Here is a 20,304-nt window from a genome sequence, read left to right as displayed (position 1 = left end):
CCTACTAGTCTGGGGCCGGGATCCCCCTGGGTCCCCACTCTGGACTCTTTGGAGAAGGAGAAGCTGAACTATGAGCTCTGTAGATAGGGGTTGGGGGGAGGAGGATTCCAGAGCCTGACGTCAGTTCTGGGAGGAGAGAGATGCCCCTTCCCCCACTGCTGGCTGGGAAGTCTTGAAAACCCTTGCCCTTGACCAGGGAGTTCCCCACGTGATAAGCCCTATCTCCGTGGATTCTCCTTGGAGGAAGCGAGCAGCACATGCTAGTGGTTTTTACTGCATGGATGACCGAAGAGCTGTGAAATGAACAACCATAAGCCGACCGCTGGGGTCAAGAACTAGGGTATCGTAAATGCTTTCTAAGGCCCTTCCTTTCCGCAGAGATAAACAGAATCCTCAGCTCTGTGTTTACTATTCTCTGGCTTCTCTTTATAGCGTTGCTCTGTGTTGATGAATGCCTAAACAAGATATTGTCTACTTCTGCATTTTTTGGGTAAACCGGACATAAACACATGCTTCCTGCTTTTTCCCCTTCAAGGTGAAGGTGGTAAAATTCACCCCTGTTGATCCATTTGCTGTGACATGACAAAAATACCATCACTTACTCATCCTTTTTCCTGTTGACAGACATGGAGGTGGTTTCCAGAATTTTGCCGCCATAAACAGTGCTGCTTGGAATATTCTGGAGCCTCTCTTCTGCGGCTTCCACTCAAGAGTTTCTCTCCCCAAGAGTGCAATAGCTGGGGGGTCAAGAACCCTATCTTCACCTCTGCTAGGTTGTACCACGTGCACCCCTTTCTGCAACGGTGAGAGCCGCTGATACTCTGTTCCTGGTTTGGCCATGTCCGGGAGGCCAAGGGAGGCTGAGAGTCTCCCCTCCACCCCATCTCAGCTTCTCCCTGACCCAGCTCCCAAGGTCATACTCAGCAGGGCTTCTCGCCGATTTGGGTTTTCCTGTTCTTCTTCCCAAAGCAAGTTCGTGCAATTCTCCAAACCTTTATTGAGCACCTACTAGGCGTAGAGTGGAGGGATACCAAGGTGAATAAGGCCTTCCCTCTCAAGACACACACAAGACACTCAGGGAGCCAGCACAGGGGCACAGATAACTTGGACATTAACACCTCCCTCCCCCACCTGTCCTCAGGAATCCCTCCCGCCCCCACCTGCTTTGCAGTTCACCGCTCTGGAAAACATAGGCAAGGCTGTCTTCTGAGCTCCCACACTCCAACATCCAGCCATCTGTTGGACAACTCTACCCGGCTTTCTTCAGCGACCTTAAATTCTAATGAGTGGAGGCCAGGGACGCTGCTGACCATCTCACCATGCATGGACAGTCCTCACAACAAAGACTGACCGGGTCCCAAATGTCAATAGTGCTGAGGTTAAAGAACCCTTATAGGTCTAAAGTCACCCTCCTCCCGAAACCTCCTTCTCCTGCAGCCCTGTCTCATGAGGGCACCTGCCCTCACCCAACCCCTCAGGCTAGGGAGGTGGGAGTCACGGGGGTTTGTCCTCCTTCACAGCCCACAATCAGTCAACTAGGTCTTGATAATTCAACTTTCCAAAGTTCTTGTCAACGCCTCTCCTCTCCCCCTTCCTGGCTGCCCTTGCTCAAGCCCCCTTCATTTCTTTTGCGGACTGTATACAGTACCCTTGTAACATGGCGTCCCACCTCCAGTCTCGTCATACTGCCTCCAGAGTTGTCTTTCAGGGTCTATGACTTTCCCATTCAGAGGCCATTAACCATCCCTTTCTCTTCAAGTTCCACATATTCTATGGTGAAACCTAACTCGTGAGCACAACACACAGGGTCCTTCCTCACTATCTGTTAGCCATCTTTCCCTTCAGCCTTGGAGGGCGCTCTAAGCCTCAGGCACATGGGTCTTCTCTCTGCTGCACAAACACCTTCCACTTTTGCCCCTCTGTCTTTGTGGAAGCTGTGTCCGGTAGCTGGATGCTTGGCTGCTGTTTCTGACGGATGAATTCCACTTACCCTTAAAGCCCAACCCCGATGTTCTTTCCTCTTTAAGACTTCCCAATCCCTCCATTAGAGTTAATCCCTCCTGATGACATAATTTCAATTTTTATCACAGTCTGTCTGGAATGAGGCTTGGGTGTATGTCTCCATGGCTAGAGAGGGAAGGCCTGGACGTCAGGAGCCGAGGCCTTACCATTTTTGTGTCCCTGAAGTCAAAGCCACTTGGCTGATTGTAGTGGGTAGAATTCTGGCTCCCAAAAAGATATGTTTAATTCCTGACCCCCCGGTACCCAAGAGTATGAACTTAGTGGCAACTCGGGTCTTTGCAGATGTAATCAAGTTAAAATGAGGTATGTCAGTATGACTGCATTAGGTGGGCCCTCATCTAATGACTGACATCTTTATAAGAAGAGGGAAATTTGGACACAGACACAGAGACACAGGGAGAATTCCTTGTGATTGCAGAGGCCGGAGATTGGAATAACACCTCTGTAAACCAAGGAACTCCAAAGATTACCAGCAACCACCAGAAGCAGGACGAAGCAAGGAAGGATTCTCCCCTCAAATCCAGATCTCCAGGCTCCCAGTCCAGAACTCATTCCTTAAACCTCACTTCTTACTGCCTAGGCCAAGAAGAAATGCTCCCTGGAGGAGGGGGCCTTTTGGGGAAGGAGATGCCTTAGCTGTGTATCTGTGTTTCCAGGCCTTTGCTCAGCAGCTGGCTTGCTCATCACTGAGATCTCAGAGCTGGAGGCACCGTGGAGACCATCGGTCCTGGATCAGTGCCAAAGGGAGGCCAGACTGGGGAGCAAGGCTGGCAGTTCTGCCTCCCCTCCCTCTTCTCCTCCTGCTGCCTGGGGCTGCCTCTTACCCCTCTCAGAGCAGAAACTGCTGCCGCTGACCTTGCAGTTCTGATCCATCAGGGGAGATAAGATTCTCTGGGCTCCGTGACTGGCCATCTCTCAGCCGATCCCAGACTGGTTCCTGCATAGAAAGCCACTGGCCCCCACCAGCCCAGCTGGACACTTTAAGGGAGCCAGGTGGTGCTGGTGGGGCCTGAGAGGCCTTCAAAAGTCCAGTCCTGGTTATCCATGTTCATTTCTTCCAGGGGAAAAGCTGAGCTTCCTCTGCCCTGTTACACACGCCGCCACTCCAGCCCAAAGACCAGTATCAGCAAAGCAAGGACCAGGCCTTTGACATCATTGTGTTTTCAGAACTGTGGGCACTCAAATGTTTGCTGAACCAAATCTAAGAATCTCATCTGGGGGGAGGCTGGCTTTATATGGGGGAGCGTTTTGTAGTTCTCTATGCGGTACAGCGAAAGCACTGCCCGCTCTTCTCTTTACCTCTCGGGGTCGGAGGACCGGGGTGGGTGCGGCAGGCCCGGGAGGTGCCCGGCGCCCCGGATCCGAGGTTACGGTACCCGCTCTAACTCTCCCGCTCGGTTTCTGCTCTTGGCTTTCTCCGGGCTAGGTCGGTTTACCCGCAGCAAGCTCGGCCCGACCCCGATCGTCGGGTCCCCGCCCGCCGGCCCCACTCCCCGGGCACCCCGGCCCCTGCGAGAGGAGGCGGCCCAGCGCGGAGCTGGTCCGACTGGTTCTGAGCAGGAAGTCCCCCGCCCTCGCCGCGGGCGGCCGATCGACCCCGCGCGCCGGGTCTGGGCATCCGTCGGTCCGTCCGGCGGCCTGTCCTACAGCTCGCCGGCGCTCGCGGGCCCGCGGTCGGACGGGCCGGGGCGGAGCTCCATGCGGCTTTGTGCAGGCCGCCCACGACCCGGGAGGCCGCGGGGGGTGGTGGTGGTGGCAGCCATTAGGGCCAAACTGGGGAACTCTTAGGTGACAGGGCAGGACCGGTGTTCTCGCTCCCCTACCGTTTCCTTTCCTCCCCTCGGGGACTGAGGCTGCACACAGGGTGCTTGGGGGAGGCTGGTCCCCGGCCTGGAGGGCCCCCCCACAGGACCCCCTGCGGGGTGGAGGGAACATTTAGGGGGACTGGGGAGGTGTTCAAGAGTTCCGCCAAGCGTCCTTTCCCCGAGAGAAGCCTCCCCCGCTGCCATGTTTCTGGGGTAGAGACTAGGAGAGTGGGCCCCTTGGGGAGGTGTCCCTCAGCCCTTCTTGGGGAGGAGGGGTGGGGACGGCGCGCTCCTTGGACGGTCAGAAGAACAGGGATCAGTGAATAGAGACCATTGGGCAACAGACCCTCCTCCCACTAATGAGGCTTAAATTCGGAGTGTGTGGCATTTTGGGCTGGTGTCTGGGCTNATGCCACCCAGGCGCCCCTCTCAGTCTTTTTTTTGTAGGCTGGTCTGTTAAAGGGTCAGGACACTGGGTATCTTTACCCCTGGCTGCTGGACATCCTGTTAGGGTTAGATAAGACTGGGATGTTGGGGGATTGTCCTGCAGGCAGCACCCCTTACTGTGGCTGGTGACCCCTGGTGGTGACTCTTCTGGGAGCTCCCCAGCACCTCCCCTCAGATGTTCTCACTAGCATCTTCACCGACCCCCCCCATCTACACCCATCTTGCCCTTGAAGAAACTGAGGCCCGTGTAGTGTTCAAAGCTGGATTCCTACTCCTTTGATCCCGTAGAGTTAACCCAAGTAGAAATTGTCCTTTCTGTCCCTCCCAGGTAGGCATTTAGATACTGAGGCCAGGGTTCTCTCTGCAGGGGCAGACCAGCACCCTCCCCAGGCCTTCCCCATTAAGGTGGCTTTCAGACATTCTCCCGTGTTCTAGGATCTCCTTCCCCTCCCTCCAGAAGGGCTCTAGAGCTTCTCTGGGGTCTCAGTCTCATCCTCCCCAGGGCTGGGGGGCCACCTCCTCAGACCCTCAGGACCTCACATTGCTCTGAAGCACAGTGGCCTCTGGAGGGGCTAAAGGGCTCTAGAGAGGGGACAAGGTAAGCCCCAAGAAGGGAAGGAACTCAGTGCCCTGGGAAAAGGAACCTAGGTTGAGGTTGGACACACCCCAGGGAAGGTCTGGGCTGAGGGTGGAGCTTGGGGTCCAGACCTTGAACTCTGCACGTGGGTCGGTGTGCAAGCGGGTTGATGCGGGAGTGTCTTTGCTTCTAGGTGTGGGCTTCTAGGTGTGGGCATATCTGTGCCCTTGGAAGTGCGCTTATATGGGCGCGGGCAGGTGTATGTGTGGGTGAGCAAGTTTATGGCCTGTGTAGTATGGAGACGTCTGTGTGGATAGTAGGTTCTTACGTTGCTGAGTCTGGGTCGTGGGAGTCTGAGTATGTTTTGTGTGAATGTTTATCAGTATAGTGCATTGGGTAAAAAATGCAAACCGCACACGGCTTCATCAGTTGCTCACCGACTGGTGGGATATATGTGATTTTGTGTCTGAGAGCATGCCTGGATGTGTACAGGGTGTGTGTGTGGTGGGTGGGCGGCTGGAGCACGAGAACTTTAAAAATGGGAGCAGGGTCTGGTCTTAGCTTGTCCACTGCTCAGATGGACATGTGGCTGCCGGGGTGGGGCCGAGTTCCCACAGAATGGCCAGGGGTAGTGCCAGGAATGCCCTGGGGAACCTATCCTGCCGCAGGAGCCCCTGGCCTGCCCTCTCTGCCGGCCCCAGCCCTCGCAGAGCCCCGTGGGCAGACACAACTGCTGCCGACAGTCCCTGTGCTGAGGCACCTGGAGCAGAGGACCGCTCCCGCTCTGCTCCCCGGGTGAACAAGTCTCAGCGGGCAGGAGGGAATGAATGTGAGTCACTGTCAACCAAGTCTCCCAGGCTGGGGAGGACTGTGATGAGGGTGTGACTGGGGTGGCTCCAGGCAGGGTACAGGTGGGGAGCGGAGGGCCAGCCTGCCGCCCATCCTTGGCGTGAAGTAGACATTCAGATGCTCCAGCCCTGGGATGGGGGCGGTGGCAAGCTGGCTGGCAGGGTGCCCTAGTCAGTGGCCTTGTCCTTTCCTCCGTGGGCTGGCCGGGTGACGGGTGAGGCTGGGCCGGGCCTGTCTGCAGGGGGTGAGGGGTGGGTCCGAGGGTGCCTGGGACCCAGCCTCCAGCAGTTAATCATTCCCCTGCCTGGGCCTTGAGCAGCCCTCCCACCTCCCAGCACGGCTCTCTATCCTGCCCTGACACCTCTCCCTAGCCCATCAGGGCTGGAAGGGACTTCAGTGACTACCCGTGGGGGCCCCTCATCGTGCAGAAGGGCAGCCTGAGACCTGTCTCCCCTAGGGGTGGAACACTGGCCCAAGGTCATACAGCCAGTCAGAGCTGGGCCTCCCAGCTGTCTGTTCTTTCCTTCAAAGAGTTCTACAGATGTTTCTGGGGCAGGCTTCCCACCCTTCCCCTACTTTAACCAGAGCAACTGAGCCTTGATCTGTTTTTCAAATTTGTTTTGAGGTCTCCCGCAGGGAGGTTCTTCCTTAGATCTAACTTCTACCTAGTCAGCAGCTGATAGCAGCTGTGTGAGTGCAGTGTTGGGGAGGAGAGCAGCCGGGACGTGGAGGCAAAGAGAGGGATATTGTCCCCAGGTGAAGGCCAGGAGGTAGAGGAAATGATTGTGGGGAAGGAGGGAGTGGTGGGGCGGCCGCCTAGGGCTGTGGCTTCGGCTGGGGAGAGTGGCTGGGACTCCCAGATGGTGGGACCCAGTTTCCATACTGGGCCTGGCTCTGGTCCATGTGTTGGCCACTGGGCTTCCCCAAAACTCTGCTCTCCCAGGCTGCACCATGAGCTCCGGCCTGCCCTGGGGTAGGGAATCGCACACGGTCAGAGGCCTCTCCAGGCTCCCCTTCTTCTTCCTCTGAACATATGCTGTCAGCTGTCGGGAAGGTGGGGCCTCACTCTGGCTTCGGGGCAGCCCTCCTTGGACCTCCTTTTCTGGCATCTGGTATTGTGGTTAAGGGTACAGGCTTTTGGGAAGCCGACCTGGGATGGAATCTTATTTTTTTTTTTTCCGTTTGATTAGTTGTGCTATCGTGGGAAACTTACTAGCCCCGGTGACCTTCCATTTGCTCATCCGTGAAATGGGGATAACCCCATCTTACCTCACGGGGTTGTTGTGACGTTTAATGTCCACGGTATTTGTAAAATACTTAGAACGGTGCCTGGCATTATAGTAAGCACTTAGGTGTTAGTACCCTCACTTCTTGATTACTTAATTTATTGACTTACTATTATTTACTGTATTCAAATATTTGTGTGCTACTGAATGTTAAGCACCGTTCTAATGCCCTTACTTGTCATGTATTTATTATGGGGGTTTCAGGCTGCACCTGCTGAGGTCCCTCCTGGAGACTGACCCTTGCCCCTCCCCTCCCCCCTTCTATCCATTTCCTCATCTCATAAGGAAGAGTTATTGGCAATAACGTTTCTTCCCCAGGGTGAGGTGGTGGTAAAGGTGGTGGGGGTGAAGTGATTCATGTTCTGCCAGGGGTTGGAGGCAGCCCTGAGATTCCTGAGCAGCAGGGGAGTGACCGAGTCACCTTGGGGGCACTGTGGGGTCATGGCATAAAGCCGGTGGACACTGAAGGACGCCTGGGCCCCCCCTCCTGCAGTTCCAGCCCTGAAGACCCCTTAGGGCTCAGGCTGGCCTGGGGAGTGAGGGGGGTGAGTCATTTCCGAGGAGACCAGACTCTGACAGATCGCACTCCATATATGGCCCCGTTGGAAGATAGACAAAGCTGCTTCCCCCAGGGCTGAGAGGAGAGTGTGTGGGAACGGGTTGCTCAGGACCCAGGAATCCTGGAGGCTCCGGCCCAGCCCAGCTGGGTGTGGTCAGGGGAGAGGAGCTTCTGGCTTTGTGGGGGCCCTTTCCCCAGTGGATGGATCCCTCAACTTTGGAGGGCAAGGGCTGGTCCCAAACTGGTCATAAGGGGAGGGAGTAAGTCCAGAGAAGGAGAGCTGAAAATGTGGGCTCAGATAAAAGCCAGCTGAAGCTGGCATTTCCAAGTTTGGGAAATGGAGAAGGGCTCCAGTCAGAGTCCCATGGCCTTGACCACAGAATTTAAACATGATTCCCATAGGGCTTCCTATGACCCATGTGAGCTCTGTGTAGTTGAAGATGATTCATTCCTTCATTCACTCATGTACCACACACAGTCATTGATGATCTCTTACGGGCCAACTGTAGCTGTGGGGTGGTGAGGAGTGCTCCTAACAGATGGCAGATTGTCCTCCCTTCACGCACATCCTTGTCGAGATAGAGGTTGCACGATTCCTTAGGGAGGAAGAGAGCCCTCATGTCTGAAAAGGTGACAGTCACACTGGTTCCTTCTACATTCGTTGTCACTTATGTGCCAGGCGCCTTGGTGGATGCGAGAGATGAGAGACGCCCTCTCCTGTGGTCTCTGCTCTCCCTGCAGGACAACATCTTCGCACTTCGTTTCCAAACTTCTCACACCCTCTGCACTCTCCTTCATTTGCCCGTCTTTAAAAAGAAAACAAAACTTGATGGGTGTTTATTGTATATAAATTACACCTCAGTTACAAAGCCGTTGAGTCCACATTCGGCTCTAGCTACTGTCCCATTTTATTTGCTTTTCTTCTGAGGAAAACTCCAAAGAGTGTCTGGTCCTCACCGGTTCCTCGTTCTGGACTCCCATTCTCCTCTTGCTAGTCCAGCCTGGGTCTGGCCCCAGCCTTCAAGCTGCTTTCCTGGGGACGAGTACCTCTGTGCTCATGACTCTGTGTTGGTCTCCCCTCCCCCCCCCCAAGTGGTCTTGGACAGAACCTCATTCCTCCCCCAGGTTCACACTCTACCCCGGCTTTCCTCCAATCTCCCTGGCTCTGGGCTTTGGTCTCCTTTGTACCAGTGTCTTCTCCTCACCCTCAACAGCCAGAAATGGAACTTTTCCTCCCCCCACTGCCAGGTGACATTTCCCCAAACTATCCCCCACCCCCAACACCAATCTTTCCCATCTTACTAATAGCACCAGGAATTGCTCAGGTCAAAAATCCAGGAATCTTCCTTGTTTTTCCTCTGTGTCTCTGCTTTCATCACCATCCCGCCCATTCGCAATCCCCCTTGGCTCTATCTTTAAAGTATGTCCCCAGTCCATCCCTCTTTCCTTCTCTCTGTTACCACCACAGTTCAGGCCAGCATACCTCTCGCCTGGGGGATGGCAGGAGCCTCCTGATGGGGGCCCCTGTATGCCTTCTCCCCCTGTCACCCTCAATTCTTCTTCCTTCAGCGGCCAGAGAGTTTAAATAATAATAGTAACAATTCTATCATGTCATCCCTCTATGTAAAACTATCCTCTGGCTCTCCAGGACACTTGAATAAAACCCAGATTCTTTCCCTGGTCCATGAGGCCCTTCTCTCTGGCCTCTCCTCCCTGTCCAAGCTCCCTGTGGGCCACGCTGTGGCTCCGGCTCCCCGTCTCCCTGAACACCCAGCTCTCACACCCAGCAGATCCAACTCCTTCTCAGAGGTCTCGGAGAGGCCTCCCCTCCCGGTCACCTTCTCTCGCGTTATCCCCTACCTGGTTCTGTTGTCCTCGTGTCACTTCCTGACACTGTTTTGCTCATTTCCTGGCTCACGGACCGCACCCCCGCCCCCTGCACTGTGCACTCCTCGCAGGGAAGGGCCCTGCCGGCCACCCCCCAGTCCCTGGAACTATGCCTGGCACGCAGTGGGTGCTCAGAAAATATCCATTTGGTAAATGTTGGATCAGCATGAAGTTGGGGTTAGGAAACCAGATTGGAGCCCTTGTGTGGCTCCTCCTCCTTGCTTATTTAGAAAGGAAAACTGGTGAAGAGGAAAGACAGGGAGGAACCCAAGGGCAAGGGGAGTAGCGCGCCTTAGGAGAGGCTGCCTGGAGGAGTCTTTCCTTGGAGGCTCCGTAGATGTTCTCCTATGCATTTCATATGCAATTCTGTTTGTGAGATCTGTGGGTTTGCATGGTTATTTTTTTCCAGAAACATGTCTGTTCCTTAAATGGAGGCTTGGTTGCATGGCGATACCCTGCAGGAGGGGAAGAGGCCCAGGAGGAATAGGGCTGGGCCATAGGACAGGCCAGGAGAGCAGGTTTGACACCTGATGATGGCAGAGGGAAGGCCTTACAGTAACTCTGGGAGGGAAGAAGAGGCCTTTTCCAGACTCTTCCTATCTGTAGGGCCCCAGATAGTCCTGGGCGGGGAGGTCACAGGAAGGCTCCAGAGAGAGCTCAGTCTGCTAACTCACGCTGCGCTATTTGCAGCCCAAACTTTCTCCCAGGGTGCTGGGTGGAGTACATCCTCTGCCCCAACAGCCCTCCTACCTCTGCCCTCAGGCTTGCCCAGCCCTCCCTGCTGCCTGGCCTGCCAGTTTCTCCCCAGCCCCCTGTCACCTCTGTTGAACTTCATTTATTTATTTATTTGTTTGTTTGTTTGTTTGACAGAGATAGAGACAGCCAGAGAGAGAGGGAACACAAGCAGGGGGAGTGGGAGAGGAAGAAGCAGGCTCATAGCAGAGGAGCCTGATGTGGGGCTCGATCCCACAACGCCGGGACCACGCCCTGAGCCGCAGACACTTAACCGCTGTGCCACCCAGGTGCCCCCCTCTGTTGAACTTCTGTTCACCCACCGAGACCCCCAGCCAGGGTCAGTCTCATCCTTGAGACTTTCTTGATAATCTTGGCTTACGGTAACCATTCTCTCTCCTGCAGAGCAATTTCTGTGCTTTGGTTGGGGGAGTTATTGGTGGACTGCTTCTCTTTTTCACTAGATAGTAGTTATCTTTAGGGCAGGGACCCTGCCTTGTCCTGTGAACCCCCTAGTTCCTGACTTGCTGGTCCATTGCAGTTGCTTAGCAACGATGTATTTGCTCTTAGGTTGGTATGGAAGGGTGGGTGGATGGAAGGTGGGGTGGGCTGGCAGCAAGGCAGGTGGGAGGCCGGTAGAGCAGGTGACTAAAGATGATTGATGGGGGGGGCGCCTGGGTGGCTCAGTCGGTTGAGCGTATGACCCTTGGTTTCGGCTCAGGTCATGATCTCAGGGTCCTGGGGTTGAGCTGCAAGTCGAGCTCCATGCTCAGTGTGGACTCTGCTTGTCCCTCTCCCACCCCCTCTGTTCTTCCGCCCGCTCACTTGCTCTCTCTCTCTCTCAAATAAATTTAAAAAAAGGTGATTGGTGGGTGGGCAGGGAAATGGGGGGTGACTGAGTTGATGGGTGTTTGGATAGACAGTGGCTGGGTGGGTAGGTGGTGAGTGAGGAAGGAGATGGATGGGTGGGTGACTGGCTGTGAGAGCCTGATTGGTTCTGTGAATGCAGAGTAACTGGGGGGCAGGAACCCAAAGTAGAGTGTATGGAGTCCCCTTGCTCCCCGACAAGTGAAAGCTGGTTCTAGAAGGTGAGAGAGGCTTAAAGAGCTCCTGAGAAAGGAAGCTGATACTGCTTTTCTAGGTGTAATCGGTCTTACTTGTGGCGCTCCCCCTCTGAATGGCTGAGAAATCCCATGGGTTGTTGAGAAAGTCTGAGAAAGTTTCTCTGTGATTGTCCACTGATGGATGTGATCTGAGAATCCAAGACCAAAAAGAAAAAGGAACTTGTCAAGTGTATCCATCTCCTTCAGGCAGAACTGTGCCCACTCTCTCATGTTCATAGTCACCCCTAGAGAGGGATGCCCCACATTCCCACTCTGGATCCCAGAGTCAAGTCTAACCCAGTGGTTGTCATCTGCAGTGGTTTTGACCGCCCTGAGAGACATGGTAAAGTCAGGAGACATTTTTGGTTGTCACAACTGGGAGCTGGTGCTAAGGCATTGAGTGGGTAGAGGTCTGGGATGTTGTTCAGCCCCTATAATTCAGCACAGCCTCTGCACATGGAGTTACCTGGCTGAAATGTCAGTGATGCCCAGGATGAGAAACCCTGGTCCAATCCAAATCCCTTTAGTCCCATTAGCTGAAATTTAATACACATGTAATGTGAACCACAACTGTGAACCACGTTTAAAATTGTCAATTTTTAAAAAGATTTTATTTATTTATTTGAGAGAGAGCGAGACAGAAAGCACAAATGGGGGGGGGGAGCAGAGGGAGAGGGAGAAGCAGGCTCCGCCCAGGACCCTGGGATCATGATCTGAGCTGAAAGCGGACGCTTAACCGATTGAGCCACCCAGGCGCCTCTAAAATTGTCAATTTTCTATAGACGACATACCAAGAAAGTAAAAAGAAACAGATGATCAATTTTAATAATATATCTCATTTTCCCAGTATATCCAAAATATTATCATTTCAATGTGTAATCAATATGCAGAATTATTAATGAGATGTTTTACAGTCTGGTTTTCATATCAGGTCTTGGGAATACATGTGTGTCTTACAGCACGTCCCAGTTCAGCCCAGTCTCGGTTCCAGTGCGGTTCCGGTGGGGTTCCAGTATGCCGAAGGGGAGCCCCCCCGCCCCGCCCCACTGACCCACACAGCCCAGGCCTAGACAGTGCCTGCTCTCTTCCCCCAGCCCTGCAGGGGTCTGGCTCGGGACTGGGGATCCGGGGACCCGGGGATCCGGGGCTCTGGCCTGGGCTGCTCTGACCCTCTCCCCTCCCCACCAGCCTGGCCAGGCAGTGGACTCTGGAGGATGAAGAAGAGCAGGAGCGCGAGCGCCGGCGGCGGCACCGGAATCTGAGCTCCATCCTGGACGACGAGGCCCCCAGGCTCACCCAGAACGGAGACACACCGGCTGCCCAGAGGTGCTCGGGTCAGGGCGGGGGACAGAGACGGGCTTAGCGGCCCAAGACAGACCGAGTACAACAGGGTTGGCCTGCTTAGGGAATGTGATGACGGGCCTAAAGATAAGCTCCCCTGGCTGGGCTGTCCTCCACACAGCCAGGCTCTGCCCTCCTCGGAAGCAGAACCACGTCTGTGGATTCCTACCGTCCATGAGCCAATACTTCGCTGCACCTGGGATGGATAGAACTCAGTCGTTATGGTATCCCTGAGACAGAGGCATTGTTAACCAGCTTTACAGATGGAGAAACATCTCAAAGACGTGTCCGAGAGTACATCGGCGACTTGCTGAGATCGCTTACCCGATGGGGAAGCTGAGGCTCAGACAGTGAATTAACTTGCCCCAAAAGACATGGAAGGCAGGGGGGCGAGGGAGGAAACGAATCTCCCTTGGCTGGAGGCCGAGGGCTGTAGGTTTTGGACAGTCTTCTCATGTTCCTCTTGTTCCTTTGGGTCCCCGAGGTAAGGGACAACCAGGCGTGCACCCCAGGGGGCTCCAGTCCCGTGGCTGCCGCGTGACTAACAGGAGCTCAGGGTGGCCCGTCAGAAGCTTTGGTTCTACTCCCAGTTCCACTGCTCATTATCTGGGTGACCTTTGACAAATCCCTGAACGTCTCTGGTCTTGACCTAAGCTCTAAGGGGCGAAGACCGCATTTACTCCTTTTGCCCTCCAGCGCCCAGCACGGGGCCCTATAAAGTAATTGTTCAGTGTTTGTTGATTGGGTCTGAACACAGTAGGGTTGGACCTTATAGGGGTTTATCAGCTTTTTAAAAGCATGGTGTGCTTTGTTCAGATGATTTCCTGGAAACCCAGTATGTAAAGCAGATAAAAGTGATCCTTATTTAAGTGATAGTTGGCAGGGGGTGGGGGGCTCTACTTCCTCACCCTCTCCCTGGCAGCCCTGGAAGCTTCCCCATGGGCTCAGGTCGCCCCAGGGTCTCTCCCAGCTCTGATAGCCTCTGATTCTTATCTCCCACCCCATCTCCCATCTTCTGGCCTAGACTGCCGAGCGTGGAGGAAGCAGAGGCGCCCAAGCCACGAACCTCAGGCTCTAAAGATGAGGATGAGGACATCCAGGCCATCCTCAGGGTGCGCCAGGAGTGGAGGCAGAGGCGGCAGGTGGTGGAGGCTGCCCAGGCCCCCAGCCCGCTGGAGGCAGAGGAGGGAAGGGACAGCTCTGGCCCAGGGCAGGCCAAGCCGCAGCCCCTCACGCCTAAGAAGGAAGTGGAGCTGCCACCCCGCGGGAGACTGAGCCGGGAGCGGCGGGGCCCCTGGGCCAGGGAGGAAGAGAGCTTGACTGGCCAAGAGTCCGAAGGCGGGAAGAATGAGGCCTCAGAGAAGCCCGCAGTCTCTGAGAAGCCCCCCGTTCCAGGGAAGACGTTAGTACTTGGAAAGAGACTGGTCTCGGAGGAAAGCTCCAATTCAGAGAAGGCCCTGGGCCCTGAGAAGATATCTGTGTCAGAGAAAAGAGCCGTCTCAGAGAAGTCAGTTCTAGAAAAAACAAGTGTGTCGGAGAAGCTCCCAGCCCCAGGGAAGACATCAGACTCGGAAAGGAAAGTAGTTTCTGAGAAAGCATTGCTCTTTGAGAAGTCTCTGGTGTCAGAGAAGACCCCGGCCACCAAGACAAAGCTGGCGCCAAAGAGGGTGGCCGCCCCAGGGCAGCCCCAGGCAGGGGGGCAGCTGGCCTCTGGGGGAAGCCAGCCCCCCACCATCACTGGGCAGAGGGGAAAGGTCCTCCCTGAGAAGAGCCCGCCATCCCCGGCCGAGCTGGAAGAGCAGGGGGCGCCGGACCCTCCGGCTGCGGCTTCCCGCCTCCCGCCCATCGCATTCCAGGTTGGCAGTGCCCCTACCCCTCCCAGCCCTGCACGTGCCCCTCTCGTCCTGCCCCAGGTGGCCTCTGGCTCCCTTACTGTTTCTTGTCCTTTCACTATGGAGGCTGACTTGGGCAGCGTCCTCTCTCCCTACCTGCTTCTAGTCACCTCGTCACTGTCAGAATAGACAGTAAAGCAGGGGCAAGCTGCTGGCAGCTGAAGAGGGCATCCGCAGTGTGACAGAGAGCACCTGCCACCCTGCACCCTGTCCTCATCCAGGGCCTGGATTTCAGGACACCAGCAGCCTTTTGGGAAGCCTCAGTTCCTTCTAGATTTCTGCTAGAAAGTTCTGTCTGGTGGCCCGGCCTCACAGAACTGTGTCCACCATCCCCACAGCAGAGGTGGAGGGGCGGGAGGCAGCAGAGGGAGGCATAGGACTGTTTCCTTCCCCCGGTTCTGTCTGCAGCTCCTGGGATGAGCCAGGCCACATGGGGTCCCTATGACGGCATGGGCTTTGGGCCACCCAGACCTCCTGTGTGACACTCCCCCACTCCATCCAGGTGAAAATCCCCAGCAAGGAAGAAGAGGTGGACACATCCTTGCCCACCCAGGCCACCTACAGCAGCTCCCTCAAACGCTCCAGCTCTAGGACCATCTCCTTTCGGGTGAGAGCACCTTTGTCTCCAGTCCACTGGAGGGCAAGCCGGGGAAATCAGCATTTATTACAGCATCAGGGCCTTAGGTTAGCTATCAAACGGATCTCTTGGATAGAGAGGGGTTTTCAATTCCCAGGGTGGCCGAGAGCAGATGACTTGGATTAACTGAAGGAGAGCAGGTTAAGGACCCAGGGGGTGGGTGTGGATGAGACTGAGCAGCCCCACCTAGTGGTCAAGGCCAGAGCTGCAGGAAGAGGGCACTGGGCAGGGTGAGTGGCAGGGGCCCCACGCCTGCCTTCAGCAGTTCCTGATGTCGCCCAGGAGGCTGGGGCAGGAGGGAAGGGTAGAGCTCTCCTAGAGCTCCCTGCGCTGCCTCTGCTCCAGTAGTACAAGGTGTATGGACTGGGGACTCTCATCTCACCTTCTGGTATTTACTCTCAGTTCCTTGGTTCGCTGGCTGGTTCATTCATTTTTGACGGACTATACTTCGTGCCCCTGATGTGTGCCAGGCCCTGGGGAGGAAGCTGGAGGCCTGGTGTTGATCAGGGCTGGTCCCCACCCGGCAGGGCTCACGGGCAGTGGGCAGTCAGACAGGAAAACAGATGGTTGAGGTGGTGGGTGGGGGAGGAGGAAATATTCAGAGAGCTGAGCCCTTCCCTTGTGGAGGGCCCTGGCCTCCTTGGGACTCTCACTCATCAGAGCCTTTCCTTCTTGTTTCAGATGAGCCCCAGGAAAGACAACTCAGAGACTACCTTAACCCGCAGGTCGGGGGCCTGGAGGCTCTGTCTTGGTCTGATCTGGTCACGTTCAGCCTGTGTGCACTGAACGCCTGCCGCGTGTACTCGCAGGCAGGGCCACAGGGCACCTGAGGGGAAGGTGCCGGCCTCGGCCAGGGCTCCAGATCCTGCAGGGAGATGGGACTGACACGAGGGACAGAGGCCCAAGGAGATGGAACAGGGAGGGAAGGGATCAGGGAGAGCTTCTTGGAGGAGGCAGGGCTTGGGTGGGGCTCTGAAGGTAGAGGAAGTTGGGGTGGAGAGGGGGAGGAGGGCCTCGCAGGAGGGGGGCTATGAAGAGTGCAGGGAAGGGGAAATGTCTGCTTTAGCAGGCCTGATGCAGGGGGCACGGCCTGGGAATCTGCATGTTCCACAAGCATACCCATGCCCCGTAATTTTGATGCAAGTAGTTTGAGGACTGTGTTTTGAAAAAAAGAAACTGAAACGGGGTCTGAAAAGCAGTTGTGCTTACGTATTAGGAATTTCATGCCCTCATGCTGTGTCCTTCTGCCCCTAAACATTTGCAGAGGGCCACTGTCCCAAGCTAGGCCTGGGGTGACGGTGGCAGCAAGGGGGTCCACAGATGAATGAGACACAGCTGCTACTCTCCAGCACCTCACATCGGACCAGTAAACATGCAACAGCCCCCAGCAGGGAGGTGCAGGCCCCTGGAGTGGCTGCGACAGCCCAGCCCGCGGGAGCCAGAGGATAGGTCACAGAGCAGTTGACTTCTGAGTGGGCCTCTAAATAGAGGGCCCAGCACAAGTCAAGGCACAGAGGGTGAAAAGCGTGATGTATCTGGTTAACTGGCACATAAGCACATGGAGAAAGGGGTTGGGGCAGGGGGGACGCTGGTGTCAGGAGGGGAGGCAGGGACAGACCACGAGAGCCTTGTGTGCTATGCCAGGGAGTTTGGTCCCTGCCCTGTGGCCTGAGAGGTTTGAGTTGGAAGGACAGGATGGGCTTTGTTTGGGGTGGGAGTGCTCTGGCGGCAGGAGGGGGAGAGCGTGGGGTGGCAGGCGGAGGGAGCAGGGGAGGGCAGGTAGGTAGGGGAGATTCAGGAGACCTGTGAAGTGGGAGCGACATGCCGGGAGGAATGGCAGATACTTCTGCTTCTGGCGGTGTCCTGCTGAGTGGGACTTCCTAGGGAGGTGAGGAAAGTCCCCGGACTTTTCTAGTAGATTCCACCTTGACCAAGTCATGAGAGTCTCATTCAGTGAGGGGGGCCGTCTTCTCTTTGTCCAGAGGGGGTGTGGGCACTACTCAGGCTCCGGGCAGGCTGAGGGCAGAGGTCTCACCTTCTTTGTCCTGTCCTGTCCTCCCGCCCCGCAGCGCCAGCATGAGGCTCCCGGCGGGCACGGTCAAGTTAGGGGAGAAGCTGGAGAGATACCACACAGCTATCCAGGTGGGCAGCGCTCTTGTGGAGGGGCCTTGGTACTTAACCGGCCTGCTGGGTGTGGGGTGGCCGCCTCACCTTCGGAGGTCAGCCGTTTGTGTTCTGTGTTTCCAGAGATCAGAATCCGTCAAGTCTCCCAGCGCCTCCCGCACCGAGTTCTTTGTGGCTCCCATGGGCGTAGCCAGCAAGCGCCACCTCTTTGAGAAGGAGCTGGTAGGCCAGAGCCGAGCAGAACCAGCCTCCAGCCGGAAGGTGAGGGGCTCAGGCCCAGCCGGGTGTCTTTAGGCCGATTAGGCAGAACCGGACCCTGGCCGTACTAGAAAGCTCCGTTTCCATGGGTCTGTTTTGGCAGAACCCGCCGTTGACTCGAGTTGCCATTCCTGAGCCTGGCTCCTTAGCTGCTCACAGCAACCCCTGGGGGAGGGTTGGGGGCCTTCCCGGATGTATGTGGCATGTGCTGAGTGGCTCCGGGGGCGAGGTAGAATCGTGTCCTTGTGCCAGGGCCTCTGAAGATGCCTTGCTGTTGCCAGTGGCTCCAAGCCCTGAGATGCCAGCCTTTCTTTTCAGGAGAACTTGAGGCTTTCAGGGGTTGTGACGTCAAGGCTCAACCTGTGGATCAGCAGGACCCAGGAGTCTGGGGATCAGGACCCCCAGGTACGTTCTCCTTCCCTGAGATCTTGTGCTGTGGGCCTTGGGTGGTGCAGTGACCCAGCCCCGAGGGAAACGGAGACATTCCGGGAGGGGAGCCCATGGGGAGTAGGGAGGGCTAAGCGTGTCGCCGGGAGGCAGAAGAGAGGAGGAGTGGGTCTGGCATCTTCCCTCTCAGGAAGGGGGGGCTTGGGGATCGCAAGCCCCTCCATAGTCTGCCTTAGTCCACCCCCACTCCCACCACCATGTCCCTAACCAGGAGGTGCGGAAAGAGTTGGCAGCCACCAAAAGGACCCAGTGGGGAAAGAAAGCAGACTCCTCCCTGGACGCTAAGGTGAGGGCCACAGAGGGGTTGGCCCTGGGGAGACCCCGCCCCCACCCCACCCTCACCACCCCCAGCCCTCCAACTGCATAGTCCCAGTACCGGAATGTCCCGGTTCTGCTCTCAGGCTGGTTTGACCCAACCTCGAGAACACTGGTTGAACCCCTGAGCTGGCATCTCTTTGCCCACAGCTCTGCAAAGCCCCAGCGCCCTTCAACAAGTAGGTTTGGGATTTCTGACCTTTGTGGGTGTGGGCCTGGGCCAAGGGATGCCTTCCTGTCCAGAGACCCCTTTTCCCTCCCAGCCCTAGGAGCCTCCTTGTCTTTTCTGACAGACCTCCACCCCACAGGTGTGATGAGCCCTGCCCGGACGGACCAGCAAGTCTGCGTCTCAGGGGCCCTCCCTCAGGCCAGGCCCTGCCGCCAGCAGCACCCCCGTCTCTCATAGCCCCTGCTCGCTCTCTGCTTCTGGACCTGGGGCCAGGGGTGTCGGGGAAACTCAGCCACCTCCTTCCCAGTCTAGCATCTGGGAGCGGGTGTGCCCCGGCACCATCTCATCCCACTGCAGGCACAGCAGATCCTGGGACCCAGTGTCAGCCCAGGGCACAGCACCGGCTCTCGTCAGCACCATGTGGCCTCCATGGCCTGTCCAGAGGTGGCGTCCAGGTCCTGCTCACTTCCAGGGTCAGGGCGGTGCTGTCTCTGGAGAACTCCAGGGTCCCCTCTGCGATCTGTTCCCAGCCGGTGCCTCCATGTGCCTATGATGTCCGTCCCTCACTGAGGCCTGGAGCCTCGCACCGCAGTCCCTGGAGCCCACCTCCAGCCTGCTGTGGCCCTCGGGCCAGATCGTCCACGAGCTGTGCTGTGTCTTCCGCGTGCCCCGTCTCTCTGCTTTGTTTGGCTCTCACGTCCTTGCCCTGCTGCTCTGGCTGGGAGCTCGGTGACATTTTGTGCAACCCCTTCAACCTGTCTGAAAAAGCTGTTCTCAGGAAAGAGCTGATAAACTCATTCACTCTCAGGCGTGACTAATAAGACCTTCAAAGTGGATTCCTTCCTGGAGGATTTGCTTTTGAGCGGGGTCCCTGCCGTGTGTGAGCAGGTTGTTGTGACTGGATGGGGGGGCGTCAGGTGTCATTTTCCTTGTAGCCCCCCTTTCTCACATTGACGTGGGCTGCCCCCCTGTCCTAGCATAGTGACTTGGCGGGGGTGGTGTGGGGTGGGGGTGGAACCGCCACTTACAGTGCCGCGCCTGCCGCCCTGCATCCCCAGCAAGGTCTCCCAGCAGCCCGTCCTCCCCTCCCCCAACGTCGTGGCCCCTGTGAGGTTGGAGAATGCTGAGCTTTCTGAGAACCTAGGACAAACCAAACTCAGTCAGCCTGGTGCTCTGTCAAACCCCTTAATCCTGTAATTAAAAAAAAAAATGTATATATGTGTATATCACACACATATACTCTATACTACACACACACGTCTACACATATATACTCTATACACACGCATATCTGTCTATGTATCTATGTATCTATCTATCATCTATCTATCATCATCTATCTTTTTGCCCTTTGAACTTGATTAGAACTCTTCTTCCTAACTGACTGCTCTGATTTGACCCAGAACCAGCTGGGGGGGGGGTGCAGAATACATGCAGAGCCCTGCCTGCTTCCATTTTGTCCCCTGTCCCCAGGCGTACCCGGAAAACCCCAGGGTTTCTCAGAACACAGCCCTTAAGGGCATCACCAGGCCTTAATTCCCCAAGCTTGTGGGCGCCGACACAGCCAGCCGGGGACTAGCAGCCTTGTCCCAGCCTCTGTGATTGTGAGTGAGGGCTCCTGTCTTGGATCGTTTGGTCCAGGGGGACAGAAGGGCCTCAGAGCCCCATCTGTGCAGACCTGCCTGTGACCCCAGGCTCCCCCCTCTGCAGGTGGTGGGTCTCCTGTGGCTGGTCCCGTGCCTGCATTGAGCTAGGGGTAGTGGGACCTGGAGGATCTGCCCCGTACCCCACTGATTCCCAAAGGGCTGGATCTTTTGCAGGAGCCCCCCTCCAGAATTTGAGGACAAAACCAGG

The 20,304-nt window shown here is 56.3% G+C and overlaps 1 protein-coding gene across 1 annotated transcript; it reads left to right on the top strand.

Annotated features, from left to right (window-relative positions):
• Nucleotides 1–6,545: 6,545 nt before the first annotated feature.
• LAD1 (ladinin 1) lies at nucleotides 6,546–19,664 on the top strand. The gene is made up of 10 exons (XM_034667017.1): nucleotides 6,546–6,673; nucleotides 12,456–12,593; nucleotides 13,633–14,464; nucleotides 15,003–15,107; nucleotides 15,819–15,862; nucleotides 17,207–17,279; nucleotides 17,385–17,522; nucleotides 17,838–17,924; nucleotides 18,178–18,252; nucleotides 18,590–19,664. The coding sequence occupies exons 1-10, from the start codon at nucleotides 6,561–6,563 to the stop codon at nucleotides 18,593–18,595; spliced, it is 1,611 nt and encodes a 536-aa protein (XP_034522908.1). The 5' UTR covers nucleotides 6,546–6,560; the 3' UTR covers nucleotides 18,596–19,664.
• The last annotated feature ends 640 nt before the right edge of the window (nucleotides 19,665–20,304 follow it).

This window comes from Ailuropoda melanoleuca, chromosome 8 (assembly GCF_002007445.2).
Source record: "Ailuropoda melanoleuca isolate Jingjing chromosome 8, ASM200744v2, whole genome shotgun sequence".
In the NCBI taxonomy this organism is placed as follows: Eukaryota; Metazoa; Chordata; class Mammalia; order Carnivora; family Ursidae; genus Ailuropoda; species Ailuropoda melanoleuca.
This window is presented reverse-complemented; position numbering and strand designations above follow the sequence as displayed.